The sequence below is a fragment of the Tachyglossus aculeatus genome, chromosome 20 (genome assembly GCF_015852505.1).
Source record: "Tachyglossus aculeatus isolate mTacAcu1 chromosome 20, mTacAcu1.pri, whole genome shotgun sequence".
Lineage (NCBI taxonomy): Eukaryota > Metazoa > Chordata > Mammalia > Monotremata > Tachyglossidae > Tachyglossus > Tachyglossus aculeatus.
In genome coordinates this window covers 1691346-1713727 of record NC_052085.1, presented here as the reverse complement: position 1 = coordinate 1713727, position 22382 = coordinate 1691346, and the positions used below count along the sequence as shown (strand labels likewise).

The following is a 22382-nucleotide window of genomic DNA, read 5'->3' as shown; positions in this document are numbered from 1 at the left end:
ACTCCAAGAGTACTGTTCCAAGTGCTTAGTACAGTGCTCTAGACACCCACAGTAGGTGCTCAAGCAATACTATTGATTGCTGCCACACCACAGCTCTCCCCAGTCTTCAAGTCCCTCCTAAAATTTCACCTCCAGGAAGCCCCTCAGAGTACTCTCCCAAACCCCAGGGCACCAACAGCCATCTTTTGCACCTATGTATTTACTTATCCTATGACCATCTTCGACACTTGGGTACATCTCTTCAATGAGTTATTCTGCTATTTCATCCTGACTCGACCACACTGCTGCTAGATCCTCATTCTTCCTCCAGATCTGAGGAAGAGCTGGGCAGAGAACACGTCTTGCACATGGTAAGCGCTTAATACCATCATTATTATTATTATTATTATGTCTTCCCCCTTACGGACTCCCAAGCGCTCAGTACAGTGCACTGCACTCAGTAGGAACCGCTACTGCCCGCAGGCACTCTGCATCTCCCACTGACCGACTCTGCCCCTGGGAACCAGAGGTCTGGATACACCTTTCCCAGGCTCAATCAATCAGTAGTATTTACTGAGCACTTACTATGTGTCAAGCACTATATAGACTTGTATATATGTATATATGTTTGTACATATTTATTACTCTTTTTATTTATTTATTTTACTTGTACATATCTATTCTATTTACTTTATTTTGTTAGTATGTTTGGTTTTGTTCTCTGTCACCCCCCTTTTAGACTGCGAGCCCACTGTTGGGTAGGGATTGTCTCTATGTTGCCAACTTGTACTTCCCAAGCGCTTAGTACAGTGCTCTGCACACAGTAAGCGCTCAATAAATACAACTGATGATGATGATGGAGCGCCTGGGAAGCACCAGAATTAGCAGTCATGTTCCAAGCCCATAACGAGCTTACAGTCTACTGGGGGAGACAAACATTAAAATTAATAAGTACTTCATAAGATATAGCCTTAAGGATATGTATATAAGTGGAGAAGCAGCATGGCCTGGTGCAAAACGCATGGGCCTGGGAACCCCTCCTCTGCCAACTGCTTGCTATGTGGCCTTGGGCAAGTCATTTAACTACTCTGTGCCTCAGTTCCCTCAAATGTAATGACTGTGAGGTCCATATGCGGCGGGAACTGTGTCCGACCTAATTAACTTGTACCTAGCCCAGGGCTTAGAACAGTACTTGACACATAGTAAGCACTGAACAAAACCCATAAAAAAGAGTGCTGTGGGGTCGGCTCCTCCGATTCCTCCCGCAGTCTCAATCCCTGGTATTTACTGAGCGCTTACTATGTGCTGATCACTGTACTAAGTGCTTGGGAACGTACGGATGCAATGGAATTGGCAGGCACTCTCCCAAAAACTTGGCACCTGGTAAGAGTTCACGGGGGAGGCCGAGCACGACACTGGGCCAGGACAGGGCCCAGCGACTAGAGCCCTGGGAGTGAGACGGACCTGAGTTCTAATCCCTGCTCCGCTTGTCTGCTGCGTGACCTTGGGCAAGTCGCTTCTCTGTGTCTCATCTCCCTCATCTGTAAAATGGGGATGAAGACTGTGAGCCCTACCTCCTTCCCTTCCCCACAGCACCTGTATATGTTTGTATGTATTTATTACTCTATTTATTTATTTTACTTGTACATATCTATTCTATTTATTTTATTTCTTTAAATATGCTTTGTTTTGTTCTGTCTCCCCCTTCTACACTGTGAGCCCACTGTTGGGTAGGGACCGTCTCTATATGTTGCCAACTTGTACTTCCCAAGCGCTTAGTACAGTGCTCTGCACACAGTAAGTGCCCAATAAATACGATTGATTGATATTCATTCTATTTTGTTAATGTTTTGTTCTCTGTCTCCCCCATCTAGAGTGTGAGCCCGCTGTTGGGTAGGGACTGTCTCTATGTGTTGCCAACTTGTACTTCCCAAGCGCTTAGTCCAGTGCTCTGCACACAGTAAGCGCTCAATAAATACAATTGAATGAATGAATGAATCAGAATAAAAAATATGGAACGCTTCATGGATCTGCCTCAGTTCCTTCACCCCTCCTTCATGGGGATGAAGACTGTGAGCTCCCCCGTGGGACAACCTGATCACCTTGTTACCTCCCCAGTGCTTTAGAACAGTGCTTGGCACATAGGAAGCGCTTAATAAATACCATTATTATTATTATCTGCGTGTCATCCTCGCTTCCAAGGCCGGGCTCTTTCCACCGAGCCTTGCCTTTCCCCTCCCCACAGCACCTCTATATATGTTTGTACGTATTTATTGTTGGGTAGGGATCGTCTCTATGTGCTGCCAACTTGGACTTCCCAAGCGCTTAGTACAGTGCTCTGCACACAATAATCGCTCAATAAATATGATCGACTGAATGAATGAATGCCAAGCACTGTTCTAAGCGCTGGCCTGTGGCCGGTTGGCCCCGAGCTAGACTGTGAGCCCACTGTTGGGTAGTGACCGTTTGTATATGTTGCTTGTACTTCCCAAGCGCTTAGTACAATGCTCTGCACACAGTAAGCGCTCAATAAATACGATTGAATGAATGAATGGACGAGTACCGTAATGACGGGCGTTGGGCGCAGCGGGCCGGTCCTGTTACCTGGTGGTGGTGGTGGTGGCGGCAACGGCGGTGCCGAAGGAAAAGCGCTCAATAAATATGATTGAATGAATGAGTGAATGAATGAATGCCAAGCACTGTTGTAAGCGCTGGGCTGTGGCCGGTCGGCCCCAAATGGCAAGTACCGTAATGACGGGCATTGGGAGCAGCAGTCAATCAATCAATCGTATTTATTGAGCGCTTACTGTGTGCAGAGCACTGGACTAAGCGCTTGGGAAGTACAAGTTGGCAACATATACAAACGGTCCCTAACCAACAGTGGGCTCAGTCTAAAAGGGGGAGACAGAGAACAAAACCAAACACGCTAACAAAATAAAATAGAATAGATATGTACAAGTAAAATAAATGAATAGAGTAATAAATATGTACGAACACATATACATATATACAGGTGCTGTGGGGAAGGGAAGGAGGTAAGATGGGGGGATGGAGAGGGGGACGAGGGGGAGAGGAAGGAAGGGGCTCGGTGTGGGAAGGCCTCCTGGAGGAGGTGAGCTCTCAGTAGGGCCTTGAAGGGAGGAAGAGAGCTAGTTTGGCGGATGAGCAGAGGGATTGGGCACATTCCAGACCCGGGGGAGGACGTGGGCCAGGGGTCGATAGCGGGACAGGCGAGAACGAGGTATGGTGAGGAGATTAGCGGCGGAGGGTGCGGGCTGGGCTGGAGAAGGACAGAAGGGAGGTGAGGTGGGGGGGCGAGGTGATGGACAGCCTTGAAGCCCAGGGTGAGGAGTTTCTGCCTGATGCGCAGATTGATTGGTAGCCACTGGAGATTTTTGAGGAGGGGTGTGATATGCCCAGAGCGTTTCTGGACAAAGATAATCCGGGCAGCAGCATGAAGTATGGATTGAAGTGGGGAGAGACAGGAGGATGGGAGATCAGAGAGAAGGCTGACGCAGTAGTCCAGACGGAATAGGATGAGAGCTTGAACGAGCAGGGTAGCGGTTGGGATGGAGAGGAAAGGGCGGATCTTGGCAACGTTGTGGAGCTGAGACCGGCAGGTTTTGGTGACGGCTTGGATGTGAGGGGTGAATGAGAGAGCGGAGTCGAGGATGACACCAAGGTTGCGGGCTTGTGAGACGGGAAGGATGGTAGTGCCGTCAACAGAGATGGGAAAGTCAGGGAGAGGGCAGGGTTTGGGAGGGAAGACAAGGAGTTCAGTCTTGGACATGTTGAGTTTGAGGTGGCGGGCAGACATCCAGATGACGGGGTGGGCGCAGCAGGCCGGTCCTGTTACCTTGCCGTGGCGGCGCCTTAGAAAAAACGTTCAATAAATACGACTGAATGAATGAATAAATGAATGCCAAGCACTGTTGTAAGCGCTGGGCTGTGGCCGGTCGGCCCCGAACGACGACTACCGTAATGACGGGCGTTGGGCGCAGCAGGCCGGACCTGTTATCTGGTGGCGGCGGCGCCGAAGGAAAATTGCTCAATAAATACGATTGACTGAATGAATGAATGCCAAGCACTGTTCTAAGCGCTGAGTTGTGGCCGGTCGGCCCCGAGCGATGAGCACCGTAATGACGGGCATTGGGCGCAGCGGGCCGGTCCTGTTACCCGATGGTGGCGGCGCCAAAGAAAAAGCGCTCAACAAATACGACTGAATGAATGCCAAGCACTGTTGTAAGCGCTAAGCTGTGGCCGGTCGGCCCCGAAGGGCGAGTACCGTAATGACGGGCGTTGGGCGCAGCGGGCCGGTCCTGTTACCTGGTGGTGGCGGCGACGCCGAAGGAAAAGCGCTCAGTAAATACGATTAAATGAATGAATGAATGAATGAATGCCAAGCACTGTTGTAAGCGCTGGGCTGTGGCCAGTCAGCCCCGAGCGATGAGTACCGTAATGACGGGCGTTAGGCGCAGCGGTCCGGTCCTGTTACCTGGTGGTGGTGGCGGCGCCGAAGGAAAAGCGCTCAGTAAATACGATTAAATGAATGAATGAATGAATGAATGAATGAATGCCAAGCACTGTTGTAAGCGCTGGGTTGTGGCCGGTCGGCCCCGAACGGCGAGTACCGTAACGACGGGCGTTGGGCGCAGCGGGCCGGTCCTGTTACCTGGTGGTGACGGCGGCACCGAAAGAAAAACGCTCAGTAAATACGGTTGAATGAATGAATGCCAAGCACTGTTGTAAGCGCTGAGCTGTGGCCGGTCAGCCCCGAGCGATGAGTACCGTAATGACGGGCGTTGGGCGCAGCGGTCCGGTCCTGTTACCTGGTGGTGGCGGCGGCGCCGAAGGAAAAGCGCTCAGTAAATACGATTAAATGAATGAATGAATGAATTAATGCCAAGCACTGTTGTAAGCGCTGGGCTGTGGCCAGTCAGCCCCGAGCGATGAGTACCGTAATGACGGGCGTTAGGCGCAGCGGTCCGGTCCTGTTACCTGGTGGTGGCGGCGGCGCCGAAGGAAAAGCGCTCAGTAAATACGATTAAATGAATGAATGAATGCCAAGCACTGTTGTAAGCGCTGAGCTGTGGCCGGTCGGCCCCGAATGGCGAGTACCGTAATGACGGGCGTTGGGCGCAGCGGGCCGGTCCTGTTACCTGGTGGTGGGGGCGGCGCCGAAGGAAAAGCGCTTAATAAACACGATTGACCGAATGAATGAATGCCAAGCAATGTTATAAGCGCTGGGGGTCGGCCCCGAACGGCGAGTACCGTAATGACGGGCGTTGGGCGCAGCGGGCCGGTCCTGTTACCTGGTGGTGGGGGCGGCGCCGAAGGAAAAGCGCTCAATAAATACGATTAACTGAATGAATGAATGAATGCCAAGCACTGTTGTAGGCGCTGGACTGGGGCCGAACAGCGAGTACCGTAATGACGGGCGTTGGGCGCAGCGGGCCGGTCCTGTTACCTGGAGGCGACGGCGCCGAAGAAAAAGCGCTCAATAAATACGATTGAATGAATGAATTAATGAATGCCAAGCACTGTTGTAGGCGCTGGGCTGGGGCCGAGCGGCGAGTACCGTAATGACGGGCGTTGGGCGCAGCGGGCCGGTCCTGTTACCTGGAGGCGACGGCGCCGAAGAAAAAGCGCTCAATACGATTGAATGAATGACTGAATACCAAGCACTGTTGTAAGCGCTGGGCTGTGACGGTCGGCCCCGAACGGCGAGTACCGTAATGACGGGCGTTGGGCGCAGCGGGCCGGTCCTGTTACCTGGAGGCGACGGCGCCGAAGAAAAAGCGCTCAATAAATACGATTGAATGAATGAATGAATGAATGCCAAGCACTGTTGTAAGCGCTGAGCTGTGGCCGGTCGGCCCCGAATGGCGAGTACCGTAATGACGGGCGTTGGACGCAGCGGGCCGGTCCTGTTACCTGGTGGTGGGGGCGGCGGCGCCGAAGGAAAAGCGCTCAGTAAATACGATTAAATGAATGAATGAATGCCAAGCACTGTTGTAAGCGCTGAGCTGCGGCCGGTCGGCCCCGAGCGATGAGTACCGTAATGACGGGCGTTGGGCGCAGCGGGCCGGTCCTGTTACCTGGTGGTGGCGGCGCCGAAGGAAAAGCGCTCAACAAATACGATTGAATGAATGAATGAATGAATGCCAAGCACTGTTGTAAGCGCTGGGGGTCGGCCCCGAACGGCGAGTACCGTAATGACGGGCGTTGGGCGCAGCGGGCCGGTCCTGTTACCTGGTGGTGGGGGCGGCGCCGAAGGAAAAGCGCTCATAAATACGATTGACAATGAATGAATGAATGCCAAGCACTGTTGTAAGCGCTGGGCTGTGGCCGGTCGGCCCCGAATGGCGAGTACCGTAATGACGGGCGTTGGGCGCAGCGGGCCGGTCCTGTTACCTGGTGGTGGGGGCGGCGCCAAAGGAAAAGCTGGCGGCGGTTCCGGCCGTCGGTCCGGGCGCGGCGGAGCCGAGGGTGCTGGCCCCGAACGAGAAGCCGGCGGACATGGCGGGAGGAGGAGGAGGAGCGGCCGGCCCGGGGCAGGGGCCGGGGCCGGGCCCTCTCAGGGGGTCGGGGCGGCCCGCACCGTCATGGCGCCCACCCGCCCCCTCAGCCTCACCACCCCGGCGGGAAGACGCAGCGCAAGCCGCTCCGCAGATCACGCGAGACCATCCGCCTCAAACCACGCGAGACCACCCTCCCCAGCGCAAGGCACGTCGGGATCGAGACGGCCCACCGCGCGGAGGTCCCCTCTTAAAGGACCCGGCCGCCGCGGGACGCGCATGCGCCCCGCCCGCTCCTTCATTCATTCATTCATATTTAATGAGCGCTTACTGTGTGCAGAGCATTCATTCATTCAATCGCATTTAATGAGCGCTTACTGTGTGCAGAGCACTGGACTAAGCGCTTGGGAAGTCCAAGTCGGCAACATAGGGAGACGGTCCCTACCCAACAGCGGGCTAGATGCACATCATTAAGAAAATAAATTGAATAGTAAATATGTACAAGTAAATAAATACATATTGCCAACTTGTACTTCCCAAGTACAATTTGAACAATAATAATAATAATAATAATAATGACATTTATTAAGCGCTTACTATGTGCAAAGCACTGTTCTAAGCGCTGGGGAGGTTACAAGGTGATTAGGTTGTCCCTCGGGGGGCTCACAATATTCATTCCCATTTTACAGTTGAGGTAACTGAGGCCCAGAGAAGTGAAGTGACAATGATTTGAACCCATGACCTCCGACTCCAAAGCCCGGGCTCTTTCTTTTCGAGCCACGCTGCTTCTCTAGAAATGATAATAATAGTATTATTATTATATAATATATTATATCATATAATATATCATATATTTATATTATATATAATATAACACCTATTATATTACTATATTATTGGTTATTAATAATAGTTATTGTTACTCACTATTAATAATAATGATGGTGATGATGATGATTACAGTATTTTTTAAGTGCTTACTATGTGCCAAGCACTGTATAAGAGCTGAGCACTGTTCTTAATAATAATGATGATGATGATGATGATGGTATTTGTTAAGTGCTTACTATAGGCCGAGCACTGTTCGAACTGCTGTGAGCCCACTGTTGGGTAGGGACTGTCTCTATATGTTGCCAATTTGTACTTCCCAAGCGCTTAGTACAGTGCTCTGCACATAGTATGCGCTCAATAAATACGATTGATGATGATGATGATGCTGGGGGAGATATAGGGCAATCAAGTTGTCCCTCGTGGGGCTCACGCTTCGAATTCCCATTTTACAGATGAGGGAACTGAGGCACAGGGACGGGGACAGGGCCGTGGTGATTGATCTGACTTGACGGGCCTTACCTCTTGGTGCTCACATACTCCTTATCCCCAATGAGCTCCAAATACCACAGATTCTTCTTCTTGGGCATAATTTGTTCGGCTCAACCATTGAACGGGCAGCTCAAATATCTGGTGGGCCGTCTTCTGACTCCCCTTCTTTTTCAGCTGCCAGCCTCTCTATTGCTGGTTGGATCGCGGCACGGCCAATGTCATAATGGAACTGACCAATGCAAACAGCTGGAACCCAACTGGTCATCCGAGGGAGAAAAATCTCTGTGACTCAGTTGGACCCATCTGGAGCCGAAAGAGCTAGTCCTCCCTTGGTTGGGTCAACCCGAGAGTCTCCGCCTTTTGGCGGAGAATTGCCCAGGATAGCTCAATAGCACCTAGCCGGGCAGGAAATCAGGGTTATGTACAAGGGACAGTGCTTGGCACGTAGTAAGCGCTTAACAAATACCAAAATTATTGTTATTACTACCTGTAAAATGGGGATGAAAACTGTGAGCCCCATGTGGGACAACCTGATTACCCTGTATCTACTACCCCAGTGCTTAGAACAGTGCTTGGCACAGAGTAAGCGCTTAACAAATACCAAAATTCCTATTATTATCTGTAAAATGGGGATTAAAACTGTAAGCCCATGTGGGGCAACCTCATTACCCTGTATCTACCCCACCGCTTAGAACAGTGCTTGGCACATAATAAGTGCTTAACAAATACCAAAATTATTATTATTATTATCTGTAACATGGGGAATAAAACTGTGAGCCCCATGTGGGACAACCTGCTTACCCTGTATCTACCCCAGCGCTTAGAACAGTGCTTGGCACGTATTAACTGCTTAACAAATACCAAAATTATTATTATTATTATCTGTAACATGGGGATTAAAACTGTGAGCCCCATGTGGGACAACCTGATTACCCTGTATCTACTACTCCAGGGCTTAGAACAGTGCTTGGCACATAGCACTTAACAAATACCAAAATTATTTTTATTATTATCTGTAAAATGGGGATTAAAACTGTAAGCCCATGTGGGACAACCTGATTACCCTGTATCTACCCCACCGCTTAGAACAGTGCTTGGCACATAGTAAGCGCTTAACAAATACCAAAATTATTATTATTATTATCTGTAAAATGGGGATTAAAACTGTAAGCCCATGTGGGACAACCTGATTACCCTGTATCTACTACCCCAGTGCTTAGAACAGTGCTTGGCACATAGTAAGCGCTTAACAAATACCAAAATTATTATTATTATTATCTGTAAAATGGGGATTAAAACTGTAAGCCCATGTGGGGCAACCTGATTACCCTGTATCTACCCCACCGCTTAGAACAGTGCTTGGCACATAGTAAGCGCTTAACAAATACCAAAATTATTATTATTATTATCTGTAAAATGGGGATTAAAACTGTGAGCTCATGTGGGACAACCTGATTACCCTGTATCTACCCCAGCGCTTAGAACAGTGCTTGGCACATAGTAAGCACTTAACAAATACCAAAATTATTATTATTATCTGTAAAATGGGGATTAAAACTATAAATCCATGTGGAACAACCTGATTACCCTGTATCCACTACCCCAGCACTTAGAACAGTGCTTGGCACATAGTAAGCGCTTAACAAATACCAAAATTATTATTATTATTATCTGTAACATGGGGATTAAAACTGTAAACCCATGTGGGACAACCTAATTACCCTGTATCTACTACCCCAGTGCTTAGAACAGTGCTTGGCACATAGTAAGCGCTTAACAAATACCAAAATTATTATTATTATTATCTGTAAAATGGGGATTAAAACTGTAAGCCCATGTGGGACAACCTGATTACCCTGTATCTACCCCAGTGCTTAGAACACTGCTTGGCACATAGTAAGCACTTAACAATTATTATTATATTATATTAATTATATCATATATTACATTATATTACATTATATTATATTATACTATATTATTTTATATTATTTTATATTATATATTCATTCATTCAATCGTATTTACTGAGCGCTTACTGTGTGCCGAGCACTGTACTAAGTACTTGGGAAGTACAAGCTGGCAACATCTAGAGACGGTCCCTATCCAACAGCGGGCTCACAGTCTAGAGGGGGGAGCCAGGCAACAAAACAAAACATATTAACCAAATAAAGTCAACAGAATAACTATGTACAAGTAAAATAAATAAATAAATAGAGTAATAAATATGTAAAAATATACATATATATCATGATATTATATACATCTATACATATATTATTATAGTATATAATAACGATAACGGTAACGGTAATGATGATGATGATAACGATGTTAATAATAGCATTGGTATCATTATCACTAACAACAACAATAACAATAATAATAACAATAACAATGATAACAATAACAATAATAACAATAATAACAATAACAATAATAACACTAGCAACAACAATAATAATGATAATAACAATGATGACAATAATAATAATAATAAATAACAACAACAACAATAATAACAACGAATAGCAATGATGACAGTAACAACAATAACAATAACAATAACAACAAAAACAATAACAATAACGACAATAACAATAACAATAACAACAACAACAATGACAATAACAATAATAACAACAACAATAACAACAACAATAATAACAAATAACAATGACAACAATAACAATGACAACAACAACAATATCAACAATAACAATAATAACAACAACACTAATAAAAACAATAACAATAACAACAACAATAATAAATAACAACAACAATAATAACAACAATAATAATAAATAACAACAACAATAATAACAACAATAACAATAACAATGATGACAATAATAACAACAACAATAACAACGATAACAATAATAACAATAACAACAATAACAATAACAACAACAATAATAACAACAATAACAATAACAATAATGACAATAACAACAATAACAATAATAAAAATAACAACAATAGTAACAACAATAAGAACAACAACAATAATAACAAATAGCAATGACAACAATAACAATATCAACAATAACAATAATAACAACAACACTAATAAAAACAATAACAATAACAACAACAATAATAAATAACAACAACAATAATAACAACAATAACAATAACAACGATGACAATAACAACAATAACAATAACAACAACAATAATAACAACAATAACAATAACAATAATGACAATAACAACAATAACGATAACAACGATAACGATAACAACGATAACAATAATGACAATGACAATAACAACAATAACAATAACAACAATAACAATAACAACAATGATAACAACAATAACAATGATGACAATAACAACAACAACAATAACAACAACAATAATAATAACAATAACAATAACAACAATGACAATAACAACAATAACAACAACAATAACAACAACAATAATAACAAATAGCAATGACAACAATAACAATATTAACAATAATAATAACAATAATAATAACAATAACAACAATAATAACAATGACAATAACAACAACAATAATAAATAACAATGACAACAATAATAACAATAACAATAACAGCAATGATAACAATAATAATAACAACAACAATAACAATAATGATAATAATAATAATAACAATAATAATCTCTTCCTCCGGCGGGAGCAGTAGCGGGGCGACCGGACCTCCGGCCAGCTGGGGGCGCTGCAGAGAAGGAGGCGGGGCCCCGAGGGGGCCGCTCTGTCCACAGCCCCGCCCAGCCTCTCGTTGCCCGAAACGTTGCTAGGAGACGCGGGCGGTGGAGGCGGCGGCGGCTACTGCGCCTGCGCGGGGGCGGAGGCGGGACCGGCAGGGCCGGGCTTGCGGCCTGTGGCCGTTGATGTCGTCGTCGTTGTTGTCGTCGTTGTTGTCGTCGTCGTCGTCGGCCCAGGCCCTGTCGCGACACAGGCAGGGATGGAGCACATCCGCACCACCAAGGTACCGCCGACGGTTGGGGCGGGAAGGCCAAAGGCCCAGGCCTGCTGCTGCTGCTGCTCATCATTCATTCACTCGTACTCATTGAGCGCTGACTGGGTGCAGAACATTCATTCATTCATTCATTCCTCCAATCGTATTTATTGAGCGCTGACTGGGGGCAGAGCGATCATTCATTCATTCAGTCGTATTTATTGAGCGCTGACTGGGTGCAAAGCATTCATTCATTCCTTCAGTCGTATTTATTGAGCGCTGACTGTTTGCAGAGCGTTCAGTCGTATTTATTGAGCGCTTACTGTTATGCAGAGCATTCAGTCATATTTATTGAGCGCTGAATGGGTGCAGAACATTCATTCATTTCTCCAGTCGTATTTATTGAGCGCTGACTGGGGGCAGAGCGTTCATTCATTCATTCAGTCGTATTTATTGAGCGCTGACTGGGTGCAGAACATTCATTCATTCCTCCAGTCGTATTTATTGAGCGCTGACTGGGTGCAGAGCGTTCAGTCGTATTTATTGAGCGCTGACTGGGTGCTGAGCGTTCATTCATTCCTTCAATCATATTTATTGAGCGCTGACTGGGGGCAGAGCGTTCATTCATTCCTTCAGTCGTATTTATTGAGCGCTGATTGGGTGCAAAGCGTTCATTCATTCCTTCAGTCGTATTTATTGAGCGCTGACTGGGAGCAGAGCGTTCATTCATTCATTTAGTCGTATTTATTGAGCGCTGATTGGGTGCAAAGCGTTCATTCATTCCTTCAGTCGTATTTATTGAGCGCTGACTGGGAGCAGAGCGTTCATTCATTCTCTCAGTCGTATTTATTGAGCGCTGACTGGGGGCAGAGCGTTCATTCATTCCTCCATTCCTCCAGTCGTATTTATTGAGCGCTTACTGTATGCAGAGCGTTCAATCGTATTTATTGAGCGCTGACTGGGTGCAGAGCGTTCATTCATTCCTTCAGTCGTATTTATTGAGCGCTGACTGGGTGCAGGGCATTCATTCATTCCTCCAATCGTATTTATTGAGCGCTGATTGGGTGCAGAGCGTTCATTCATTCATTCATTCAGTCGTATTGAGCGCTGACTAGGTGCAGAGCATTCATTCATTCATTCAATCATTTGTTAAGCGCTGATTGGGTGCAGAGCGTTCATTCATTCATTCAGTCGTATTTATTGAGCACTGACTGGGTGCAAAGCATTCATTCATTCCTTCAGTCCTATTTATTGAGCGCTGACTGTGTGCAGAGCATTCAGTCGTATTTATTGAGCGCTGACTGGGTGCAGAACGTTCATTCATTCAGTTAGTCTTATTTATTGAGCGCTTACTGGGTGCAGAGCGTTCATTCATTCCTCCAGTCGTATTTATTGAGCGCTTACTGTATGCAGAGCGTTCAATCGTATTTATTGAGCGCTGACTTGGTGCAGAGCGTTCATTCATTCCTTCAGTCGTATTTATCGAGCGCTTACTGGGTGCAGAGCGTTCATTCCTTCAGTCGTATTTATTGAGCACTTACTGGGTGCAAAGTGTTCATTCATTCCTTCAATTGTATTTATTGAGCGCTGACTGGGTGCTGAGTGTTCATTCATTCCTTCAATCATATTTATTGAGCGCTTACTGTGTGCAGAGCATTCAATCGTATTTATTGAGCGCCGACTGGGTGCAGAGCATTCATTCATTCCTTCAATCTTATTTATTGAGCGCTGATTGGGTGCAGAGCATTCATTCATTCATTCAGTCGTATTTATTGAGCGCTTATTGGGTGCAAAGCATTCATTCATTCCTTCAGTCGTATTTATTGAGCGCTTACTGGGTGCAAAGTGTTCATTCATTCCTTCAGTCGTATTTATTGAGCGCTTACTGGGTGCAGGGCATTCATTCATTCCTTCAATCGTATTTATTGAGCGCTGATTGGGTGCTGAGCGTTCATTCATTCATTCAGTCGTATTTATTGAGCGCCGACTGGGTGCAAAGCGTTCCTTCATTCCTTCAGTCGTATTTATTGAGCGCTTACTGTATGCAGAGCATTCAGTCGTATTTATTGAGCGCTGACTGGGTGCAGAACGTTCATTCATTCAGTTAGTCTTATTTATTGAGCGCTTACTGGGTGCAGAGCGTTCATCATTCCTCCAGTCGTATTTATTGAGCGCTTACTGAATGCAGAGCATTCAATCGTATTTATTGAGCGCTGACTGGGTGCAGAGTGTTCATTCATTCATTCAGTCGTATTTATTGAGCGCTGACTGGGTGCAGAACATTCATTCATTCCTCCAGTCGTATTTATTGAGCACTGACTGGGTGCAGAGCATTCATTCATTTCTTCAGTCGTATTTATTGAGCGCTGACTGGGTGCTGAGCGTTCATTCATTCCTTCAATCATATTTATTGAGCGCTTACTGTGTGCAGAGCATTCAGTCGTATTTATTGAGCGCTGACTGGGAGCAGAGCGTTCATTCATTCCTTCAGTCATATTTATTGAGCCCTGACTGGGTGCAGAGCATTCATTCTTTCCTTCAATCTTATTTATTGAGCGCTGATTGGGTGCAGAGCGTTCATTCATTCATTTAGTCGTATTTATTGAGCGCTTACTGGGTGCAAAGTGTTCATTCATTCCTTCAGTCGTATTTATTGAGTGTTTACTGGGTGCAAAGTGTTCAGTCATTCCTTCAGTCGTATTTATTGAGTGCTGACTGGATGCAGAGCATTCATTCATTCCTTCAACCGTGTTTATTGAGCGCTGACTGTGTGCAGAGCGTTCAGTCGTATTTATTGAGCGCTGACTGGGTGCAGAGCGTTCAGTCAGTCGTTTTTATTGAGCACTTACTGTGTGCAGCGCATTCATTCATTCCTTCTAATTTATTTATTGAGCACTGACTGGGTGCAAAGCATTCATTCCTTCAATCGTATTTATTGAGCGCTGACTGGGTGCAGAGCATTCATGCATTCCTTCAATCGTATTTATTGAGCGCTTACTGTGTGCAGAGCGTTCATTCATTCCTTCAGTTGTATTTATTGAGCGCTTACTGAGTGCAGAACATTCAGTCGTATTGAGCGCTGACTGTGCAGAGCATTCATTCATTAATTCATTCATTCAGTCGTATTTAGTGAGTGCTGACTGGGTGCAGAGCATTCATTCATTCCTTCAATCGTATTTATTGAGCGCTGACTGTGCACAGAACATTAATCTAATCGTATTGAGCGCTAACTGTGCAGAGCATTCATTCATTAATTCATTCAATCGTATTTGTTGAGTGCTGACTGTGTGCAGAGCACTGTACTAAGGGCTTGGGAAGTAATAATAATAATAATGATGGCATTTGTTCATTCAATTGTATTGAGTGTTTACTGTGTGCAGAGCACTCTACTACCCTTCGGAAGTACAAGTCTGCAACATCTAGAGATGGTCTCTACCCAACAACGGGCTCACAGTCTAGAAGGGGGAGAGTATTTATTACTCTATTTATTTTACTTGTACATATCTATTCTATTTATTTTATTTTGTTAATATGTTTGCTTTTGTTCTCTGTCTCCCCCTTCTAGACTGTGAGCCCACTGTTGGGTAGGGACTGTCTCTATTTGTTGCCAACTTGTACTTCCCAAGCACTTAGTGCAGTGCTCTGCACACAGTAAGCACTCAATAAATACGATTGATTGATTGAGACAGACAACAAAATAAAACATGTAGATAGGTGTCAAAATCGTTAGAACAAATAGAATTATAGCTATTTGGGCTTACTACGTGCCAAGCACTGTTCTTAGTGCTGGGGGGGGGTGATACAAGGTGATCAGGTTGTCCCACATGGGGCTCACGGTCGAATTGTTGCCCGAGTCCTTTCGACTGGCGACCCTTGCTCCTCTTCCAGCCCATCCCCAGCCAGGTTGAAAAGGGATTGGGGAGACCGCAGTGAGGTTCTGGATGCTCCCCCTCTCCTTTAAGTACCTAATATTCAACCAATCAATTGAATTTATTGAGCGCTTACTGATTAAGCACTTGGGAAAGGACAGAGTAATAGAGTTGGTCAACACGTTCCTTGCCCACAACGAGCTTACAGGTTAGAAAGGAATTGAACTCTGACCCCCTTTCATTTTAATTTCTCAAGTGAAAGCATTTAGCCATTTTTCCTCAAAAATTCTTCCTCTCTTAACCAACCTAATAAAGGGAAAGCCAGGACCGTGGGAGGCAGGACAGTATCCAGATGTCCGCTTGGAAATTCGCAGAACTCGAAGTCAAGAGAGGTACGAGGCGTGGGCTCAGCAGAGCCAAAGAGGGACCCTCCCAATAATCTGTACTTCCTGAGTTATGCCGAATTTAGATCACGCATCATGCCCTGCCCATTGGGGAAGTGGTGGTAATCGCTCCCGTCACCTTCACACTTCCCAAGTAGAAGCTAGAAATCTGTGGGCTTTCCAACTGTTTAATATTCTTCTCTCATCAAAAGCGGGCTGAACGTTTCACTCAAGAGTTCGTCCTTTTAGTACGAGTTGGAATGAAACTATCAAAATAAGCAACTTCCAATGGATCGATACAGTATTTCTTGAAATGCCTACCCCATGGAGAGCACTGTACTACTAAGTGCTTGTGAGAACGCAGTACAATAGACTTTGGTAGACGAGATCCCTACTCTCGAGGAGCTAGTCTAGTCGGGGAGATGCGCTAAAATAAATTACAGAAAGAAAGTGGAGTGTGCAGAAGAGCTTATCTGGGAGGAATGGGTAACGGTAAGAGGTTTGAGAAGAGTGGGAAGAATAACCCTTTAGACAAATGATCCAGGCAGCAGAAAGAAGTATGAATTGGAAAGGATAGAGACTCGAGGCCGGGAGACGGGTTATTTAAAAATAACTTTTGTCACATTATTGTAAGTCAGGTGATAAAAGCATAGGAGTAAAAGCAATGGCTGTTTGGCCTACATGCAGTATTCCATAGAGAACAACGATTCTTAATTTTAGGCATAGGTAGAATTTTATTTTAGGTTTTTAGAATAGGCGTGTGGTATTATAAACAATGGAGTTTCCGAGAGCAAAGCTGCAGTTGGCCTCGTTATAAACTCAGGGACAGTTTTATGGAAGTCATAAACAACCAGAGACACTGCGAGTTTGAATTCTCTCCAGATTACGTGAGTCAACTCTCACCCCAGTGACAGGCCCGCTAACAATAGTGCAGCGCCTTGGCCCCCATCCTGTTAGAAAATGCTGCTTGCAGGAGAGCTGCCTTTGGGTTCGAAGCTGCCGCTGCTGATGAGGAGATTGCATTCGTGAGACAGCTCAGGCCTGGGATGCTGAAGGACCTGAGTTCTAATTCTGACCCCGCCACCTGTCTGCTCTGTGACGTTGGGCAAGTAACTTCTCTGTGCCTCAGTTCCCTCGTCTGCCAAATGGGGATTAACACTGTGAGCCCCTCATGGGGCACGGACCGTGTCCAACCTGGTTAGTTTGTATCTACCCTGGTGCGTAGTAATTGCTTAACAAATACCATTTTAAAAAAAGGAAAAAGATGTTGTGGATAGCGAATCTCTTGTCCACGGGTCCCCAGTTCCCTAGTGCCGAGCGGCTCATGCAGGGAGATGGCGAAGAACAGATGCAGGCCGTGGTCCTGGAACAGCAATATCTCGGAGCCCTCAGTAACAGCAGCAGCAGACACCACCATGCCCTTCTCGCCCACTTCCTAAACCACAGTGAGTGAGACACCCAGTGGCTTAGTAAGGGCTCGGGGGGTTTTCCACTTTATTGAGAAAAGCAGGAGAAAACCAAAGCAAAGATAGACAACCAAAGTATGCCATTGTCCTCGGCACAACTAAAGAGACCAGAGCTGGACAGTGGCAGAAACAGCAAGGAGGGTGTGGTTCCTTGGGCCCAGACAGCCGCTGCCACATTAGGATTAGGCGCTTAGTTCAGTGCTCAGCACACAGTAAGCGCTCAGTAAATTCATTGTTCGCTTGATTGATTAGATAAGGATCCCGGAGATCTGGTCAAGCGCCCAGGCGGAGGCAGCGGGATCTGAGGGAATCGAGACCAGATTGAGCATCAGGAATTCCACTGCTCCAATTTCTCCTGGATAGATGGTGAAAACGCACTATTATAGTGTACAAAATCCTGAGAAAAGGGGAGAAAACATGGAATTATTGTTCTCCGTATTCTCCGACGGCTGGGCAGAGGTTGAAAGTGGTTGGTTCAGGACAAGCGAAAAGAAACACGTCCTTAAACAGTAGATTTTTTTTTATGGTATTTGTGCCAGGCACTGTACTAAGCTCTGGGATAGATACAAGCTACTCAGGTTGGAAGCAGCATGGCCTTGTGGTTAGGGCACAGGTCTGGGTGTAAGAGGAGCTGGGTTCTCATCCCTGCTCTGCCACCCATCTGCCGTGAGACTTGGAGCAATAATAATAATTATTATAATATTATATAATATTATATTTGTTAGGGCGTATTATGTCCCAGACACTGTACTAAGCAATGGGGTGGATGCAAAGAAATCGGGTTGGATAAGTAAGTCACTTAACTTCTCTGTGCCTCAGTTACTTCATCTGTAAAATGGGGATTAAGACCATGAGCCTTATTAGGGACGGGGCTGAATCCAACCTGATTAGCTTGTATCTAACTCAGCGCTTAACAAATATATAAAAAAAACACTGTCCGTGTCCCACATGGGGCTCACAGAATTGATCCCTATTTTACAGATGAGGTAACGGAGGCACAGAGAAATTAAGTGACTTGTCCAAGGTCACACAGCAGACAAGTGGCAGAGCAAGGATTAGAATCCAGGTCCTTTTGACTCCCAGGGCTCTGTCCACTAAGCCACGCTGCTTCTCGTGGAATGAACGTGTTTGGAACTCCCAACCCCAGGAAATTTGGAAGCAGAAGATATGCATGATCATTTTAGCCTCTGCCTCTCTCGCTGGATTGTAAACTCCTCAAGGGCAAAGATCATATCTACTAAATTGTACGGTCTCTTCCAAGCACCCTACACCCAGGTGTTCAATCCATTCTGTTAAGTGTTAGGATCAGCAGGGAATGGAAAGGTCCAGACTGGGTTGTTTGACAAAAACAAAACAAAAAAAACCCCAAGGTGTAGAAGGGGTAATTGATGGTACAAGCTGTAATTTTGAGGATGGGTATGGGGGGTCGGGCACCCCACCGATCCTCTCAGCAGCCTGTTTTGTCACAGTCCGAGTATTACCCTGAGCGGACTAGTCTTTCAACCCAGTGTGGCATATCTTAAGCTCTTATGTTCTTTGGGTGGAACCGATCGGTAGGTTAATTGATGACTGTAAGTACCATGGGTCTAAAAACTCACCGTAGCACAGTGGGCTTGGAAAATGTCACGCCTTCTTATGGCTCTGAGACCCGGGAAAGGAGACGTTTAGGTTCTTTTCATCATCAGGGTGGGAGAGGATAGTGAAGAACCCAGCCATTGATTTCTCAGGGATTCAGAAGACACGGTTTTGTAAAGGGAAAGTACAGATTTTCACGCAAGCCAAACGATAGAGCCATTAGAAATGAGGGAGCAGAGCGGGGATATTTTCTCATCCACCTGCGCCCAATTCCTTTTAGGCTCCTCTTGATTTAGTTTCCCTGGGCCTGCACTGGACCCGAGAGTCAGGACTTCTTATGATGGCCATTTTAAATTGCTGCTGATGTGGTTAAAAGCAGGGATACGCTTTGGTTCCTGTAACTTATTAATTAATGATTTGTGCCTTTATATTGCAACAGTGATCAATCCGGTCCACCTCCAAAATTTGCCACGCCGCCCTCTTAACCTTAATAATACATGAGTGCTCTTAGTAAAATGCCGCCTCATCATCGTGCACTGCTATAGTTACCATTCTAGAAAGTGGAAATAACGGGCCCTCCAAATTGTAAACACGCTTGATTGCCGGAGCGTGAGATCCTTTAACTCCCTCCTCTAATGTGTTTGCAATGAACGTGGGCTGTTTTAAGGAAATCTATTTTAAGGCAATGTTTGCCAAGTACTGAGCCGCCTCTTACCCAGGACTCTAGTCATAAGCCATTGTATAAAGTCCTTCTATAGGAGCGATTTAAAACCTGTGAGACTCCTCAAAGACAATGCATCCACTTCATAACAGTACTCTTCATATAGTTAGCGCTCAATAAATATCACTGATTGATTGATTGATTCAGAGGAATGCCAGATCCACCCATCAGGATCGTCTACTTGTTTTGTTTTGTTAGTCTGTCTCCCCCTTCTAGACTGTGAGCCCGTTGCTGGGGAGGAATTGTCTCTGTTGCCAAATTGTACTTTCCAAGCGCTCAGTACGGTGCTCTACACACAGTAAGCGCTCAATAAATATGATTGAATGAACGAATGAGAGGCTCACCAACCCTATTCATTAGAAACTCGTGGTCCTCATCACTGCTGCCTTCACTCGCAGATAGCTTTGCTGAGGCCGGGCTCCTTCTGTTGTTTAGGGTTCTGATTCCTGTCGGCTTTGGCATTGCCATTCCTCCAAACTGCAGCTATAGTTTTTCATTCCGTTGAGCTGTTCCTTCCCAATTGCTTACTTGGCAGATGGCTTGAGTTTCTGTATTTTCAGGGCTACCAATAGGTGGAATGCTTTATCTGTACCAGATGACTGGTCTTTTTCACTGTGGGCCCATTCCTGGAAGCATCGTGGGCCTGTTTCTTCCCTGATTTCCCTGGCAGTTTTAAAAAATCAATATAGATGAAGCTCCTTGGGAACCGGGAATGGGCCTCATGGGTCCTTGTGCTTTCCCAAGTCTTTAGGACTTCAGTTTCCTGAGATGTGGATGCCACCACCCCTGATGGACAGAGTTCCAGTTTGGCTCTGAGGTAATCCTGCCAACGGCAGTGTGAGAAACAGCTTGGCCTAGTGGATAGAGCATGGGCCTGGGAGACAGAAGGACCTGAGTTCTAATCCAGGCTCCACCACGGGTCTACTGTGTAACCGTGGGCAAGTCACTTAACTTCTCTGTGCTTCAGTTACCTCATCTGTTAAATGGGTATTTAGCCTATGAGCCCTGTGTGGGACGCGGACTCTGTCCAACCTGATTAGGTTATATCCACCCCAGTGCTTAGTATAGTGTCTGCCAAAGCACTTAACAAATACCATAAAAAAAACCCCAAAATTGCTAATGAGAAATGACTAAGTGATGTCTCCGTAAAGGTCTTTTGTCTCCCTCCAGACCTAAGATGATGTCATACATCGGTTTCAGAGTAGGCAGTGTAAGATCTGGAAAGAGCTTTGTGTCTGAAAAGATGGCAGGGGCGGGTAGTTGCGTTGCGGACGTCGCTGCGGTCTCACGAGGTGTAACCGTTCCCGCAGCCACAGATCGAAGCCTGCTCGGGGAGCCCCTTCAGCCGTCACATCGGGAATCCTTTCCCTCTGCCCCGGATCCTCCTCCGGACAGTACGGGAGCCCAGAAACACCAATCAATGATCTTTATGGAGCACTTACTGTGCGCAAAGCACTAAGCGTTTGGGGGAGTACAATATAACCGAGTTGGTAGACGCGATCCCTGCCCACAAGAAGCTTGCAGCCTACCGGGGGGAGCCGCCAGCCTAGTCTGCGCTTCCCATTACCAAAGAAAAAACCTTCCCTATCATTTATCCATCTCTGCATTTCCTTAGCTTCCATTGTAAGTAATTCTAATCTTAACAGACCCCTATCAGAAGCAGCGAGGCAGTCTAGAGGAAACAGCCTGGGCCGGGAGTCCGAGGACTTGGATTCTAATCCCAGTTCTCCCACTTGCCTGATGTGAGTGCTTGGGCGAGTCACTTCTTATTTGTGCCCTAGTTCTCCGTATGTAAAACAGAGATTAAATCCTACCCCTCCTCTTTAGACTGTGAGCCCCATGTGGGACAGGAAACTGTCTTCATCATCAATCATCAATCGTATTTATTGAGCGCTTACTGTGTGCAGAGCATGTCTTACGTAACTTGTGTCTGCCCCAGCACTTAGTACAGTGCTTGGCACATAGAAAGCACTTGATAAGTACCATAATTATAATTATTATTACTACTGCTGGCCAGTTTAAAGTTAGTTGCTTCTTTTTAGTTTCTTCAGTGGGTGACTTAAAGGGTTCGTTGTGGAGTGACGGCCTTTCATTAAATACGTTTGACGAGATTCTCAGCCCCGCCCTTCTGAAACCTTAAGACCCTCAAGAAGTCTTTGTTAGTTTGTGGATGGAGCTTGCCCGATCCAAGCATCATTTTGGAAGACGATTTTCCGGGAGAAGTTTACCGCCAGGCTTGGACCGGTGGTGGTAGTGATGGTGGCGGCGGCAAAGCCAGTGCTCAGCGCCGACGTGAATCCACGGGGGTTTCCGGTGGGACCTTTGTTTTCCAAGGAAAGAGGAGGAGACTGTGCAGGTCGATGCCCAGCTCCCAGCCTGGTGGCATGGATAAATTGGGATTCTGGCTTGCCTGAACTGGAATTAAAAAAAAAAAAAACTTCCTGGGAGACAGGACTGACATCTGAGACAACCCATCTCAGCCCCTCCAAACGATCAGGAGGCAAATTGTGTGGGCAGCCCCATTGATCCTTTCTTCTATTGTCAGGTCCTTTTTTTTTTAATAGCATTTATTAAGTGCTTACTCTGTGCACAGCACTGTTCTAAGCG

General features: G+C 45.9%; 2 protein-coding genes across 7 annotated transcripts in view; one reads left to right on the top strand and one right to left on the bottom strand.

Moving 5' to 3' along the window:
- Window positions 1-7967, bottom strand: part of NUP58 (nucleoporin 58) — a 45142-nt gene extending 37175 nt beyond the window's left edge. For 3 of the 5 annotated variants that reach the window (XM_038761525.1, XM_038761527.1, XM_038761523.1), the window contains exon 1: window positions 6394-6526. In XM_038761525.1, the coding sequence (XP_038617453.1) occupies window positions 6394-6500 (107 nt within the window). In that variant the 5' untranslated portion in view covers window positions 6501-6526. Of the gene's footprint in view, window positions 1-6393; window positions 6528-7847 lie in introns of those variants that run through there. The other 2 variants (XM_038761524.1, XM_038761526.1) reach the window with 2 other exon arrangements.
- Window positions 7968-11704: 3737 nt separating this feature from the next.
- MTMR6 (myotubularin related protein 6) overlaps window positions 11705-22382 on the top strand; it is a 29015-nt gene continuing 18337 nt past the window's right edge. For both annotated transcript variants that reach the window (XM_038761728.1, XM_038761727.1), the window contains exon 1: window positions 11705-11791. In XM_038761728.1, the coding sequence (XP_038617656.1) occupies window positions 11768-11791 (24 nt within the window). In that variant the 5' untranslated portion in view covers window positions 11705-11767. The remainder of the gene's footprint in view (window positions 11792-22382) is intronic.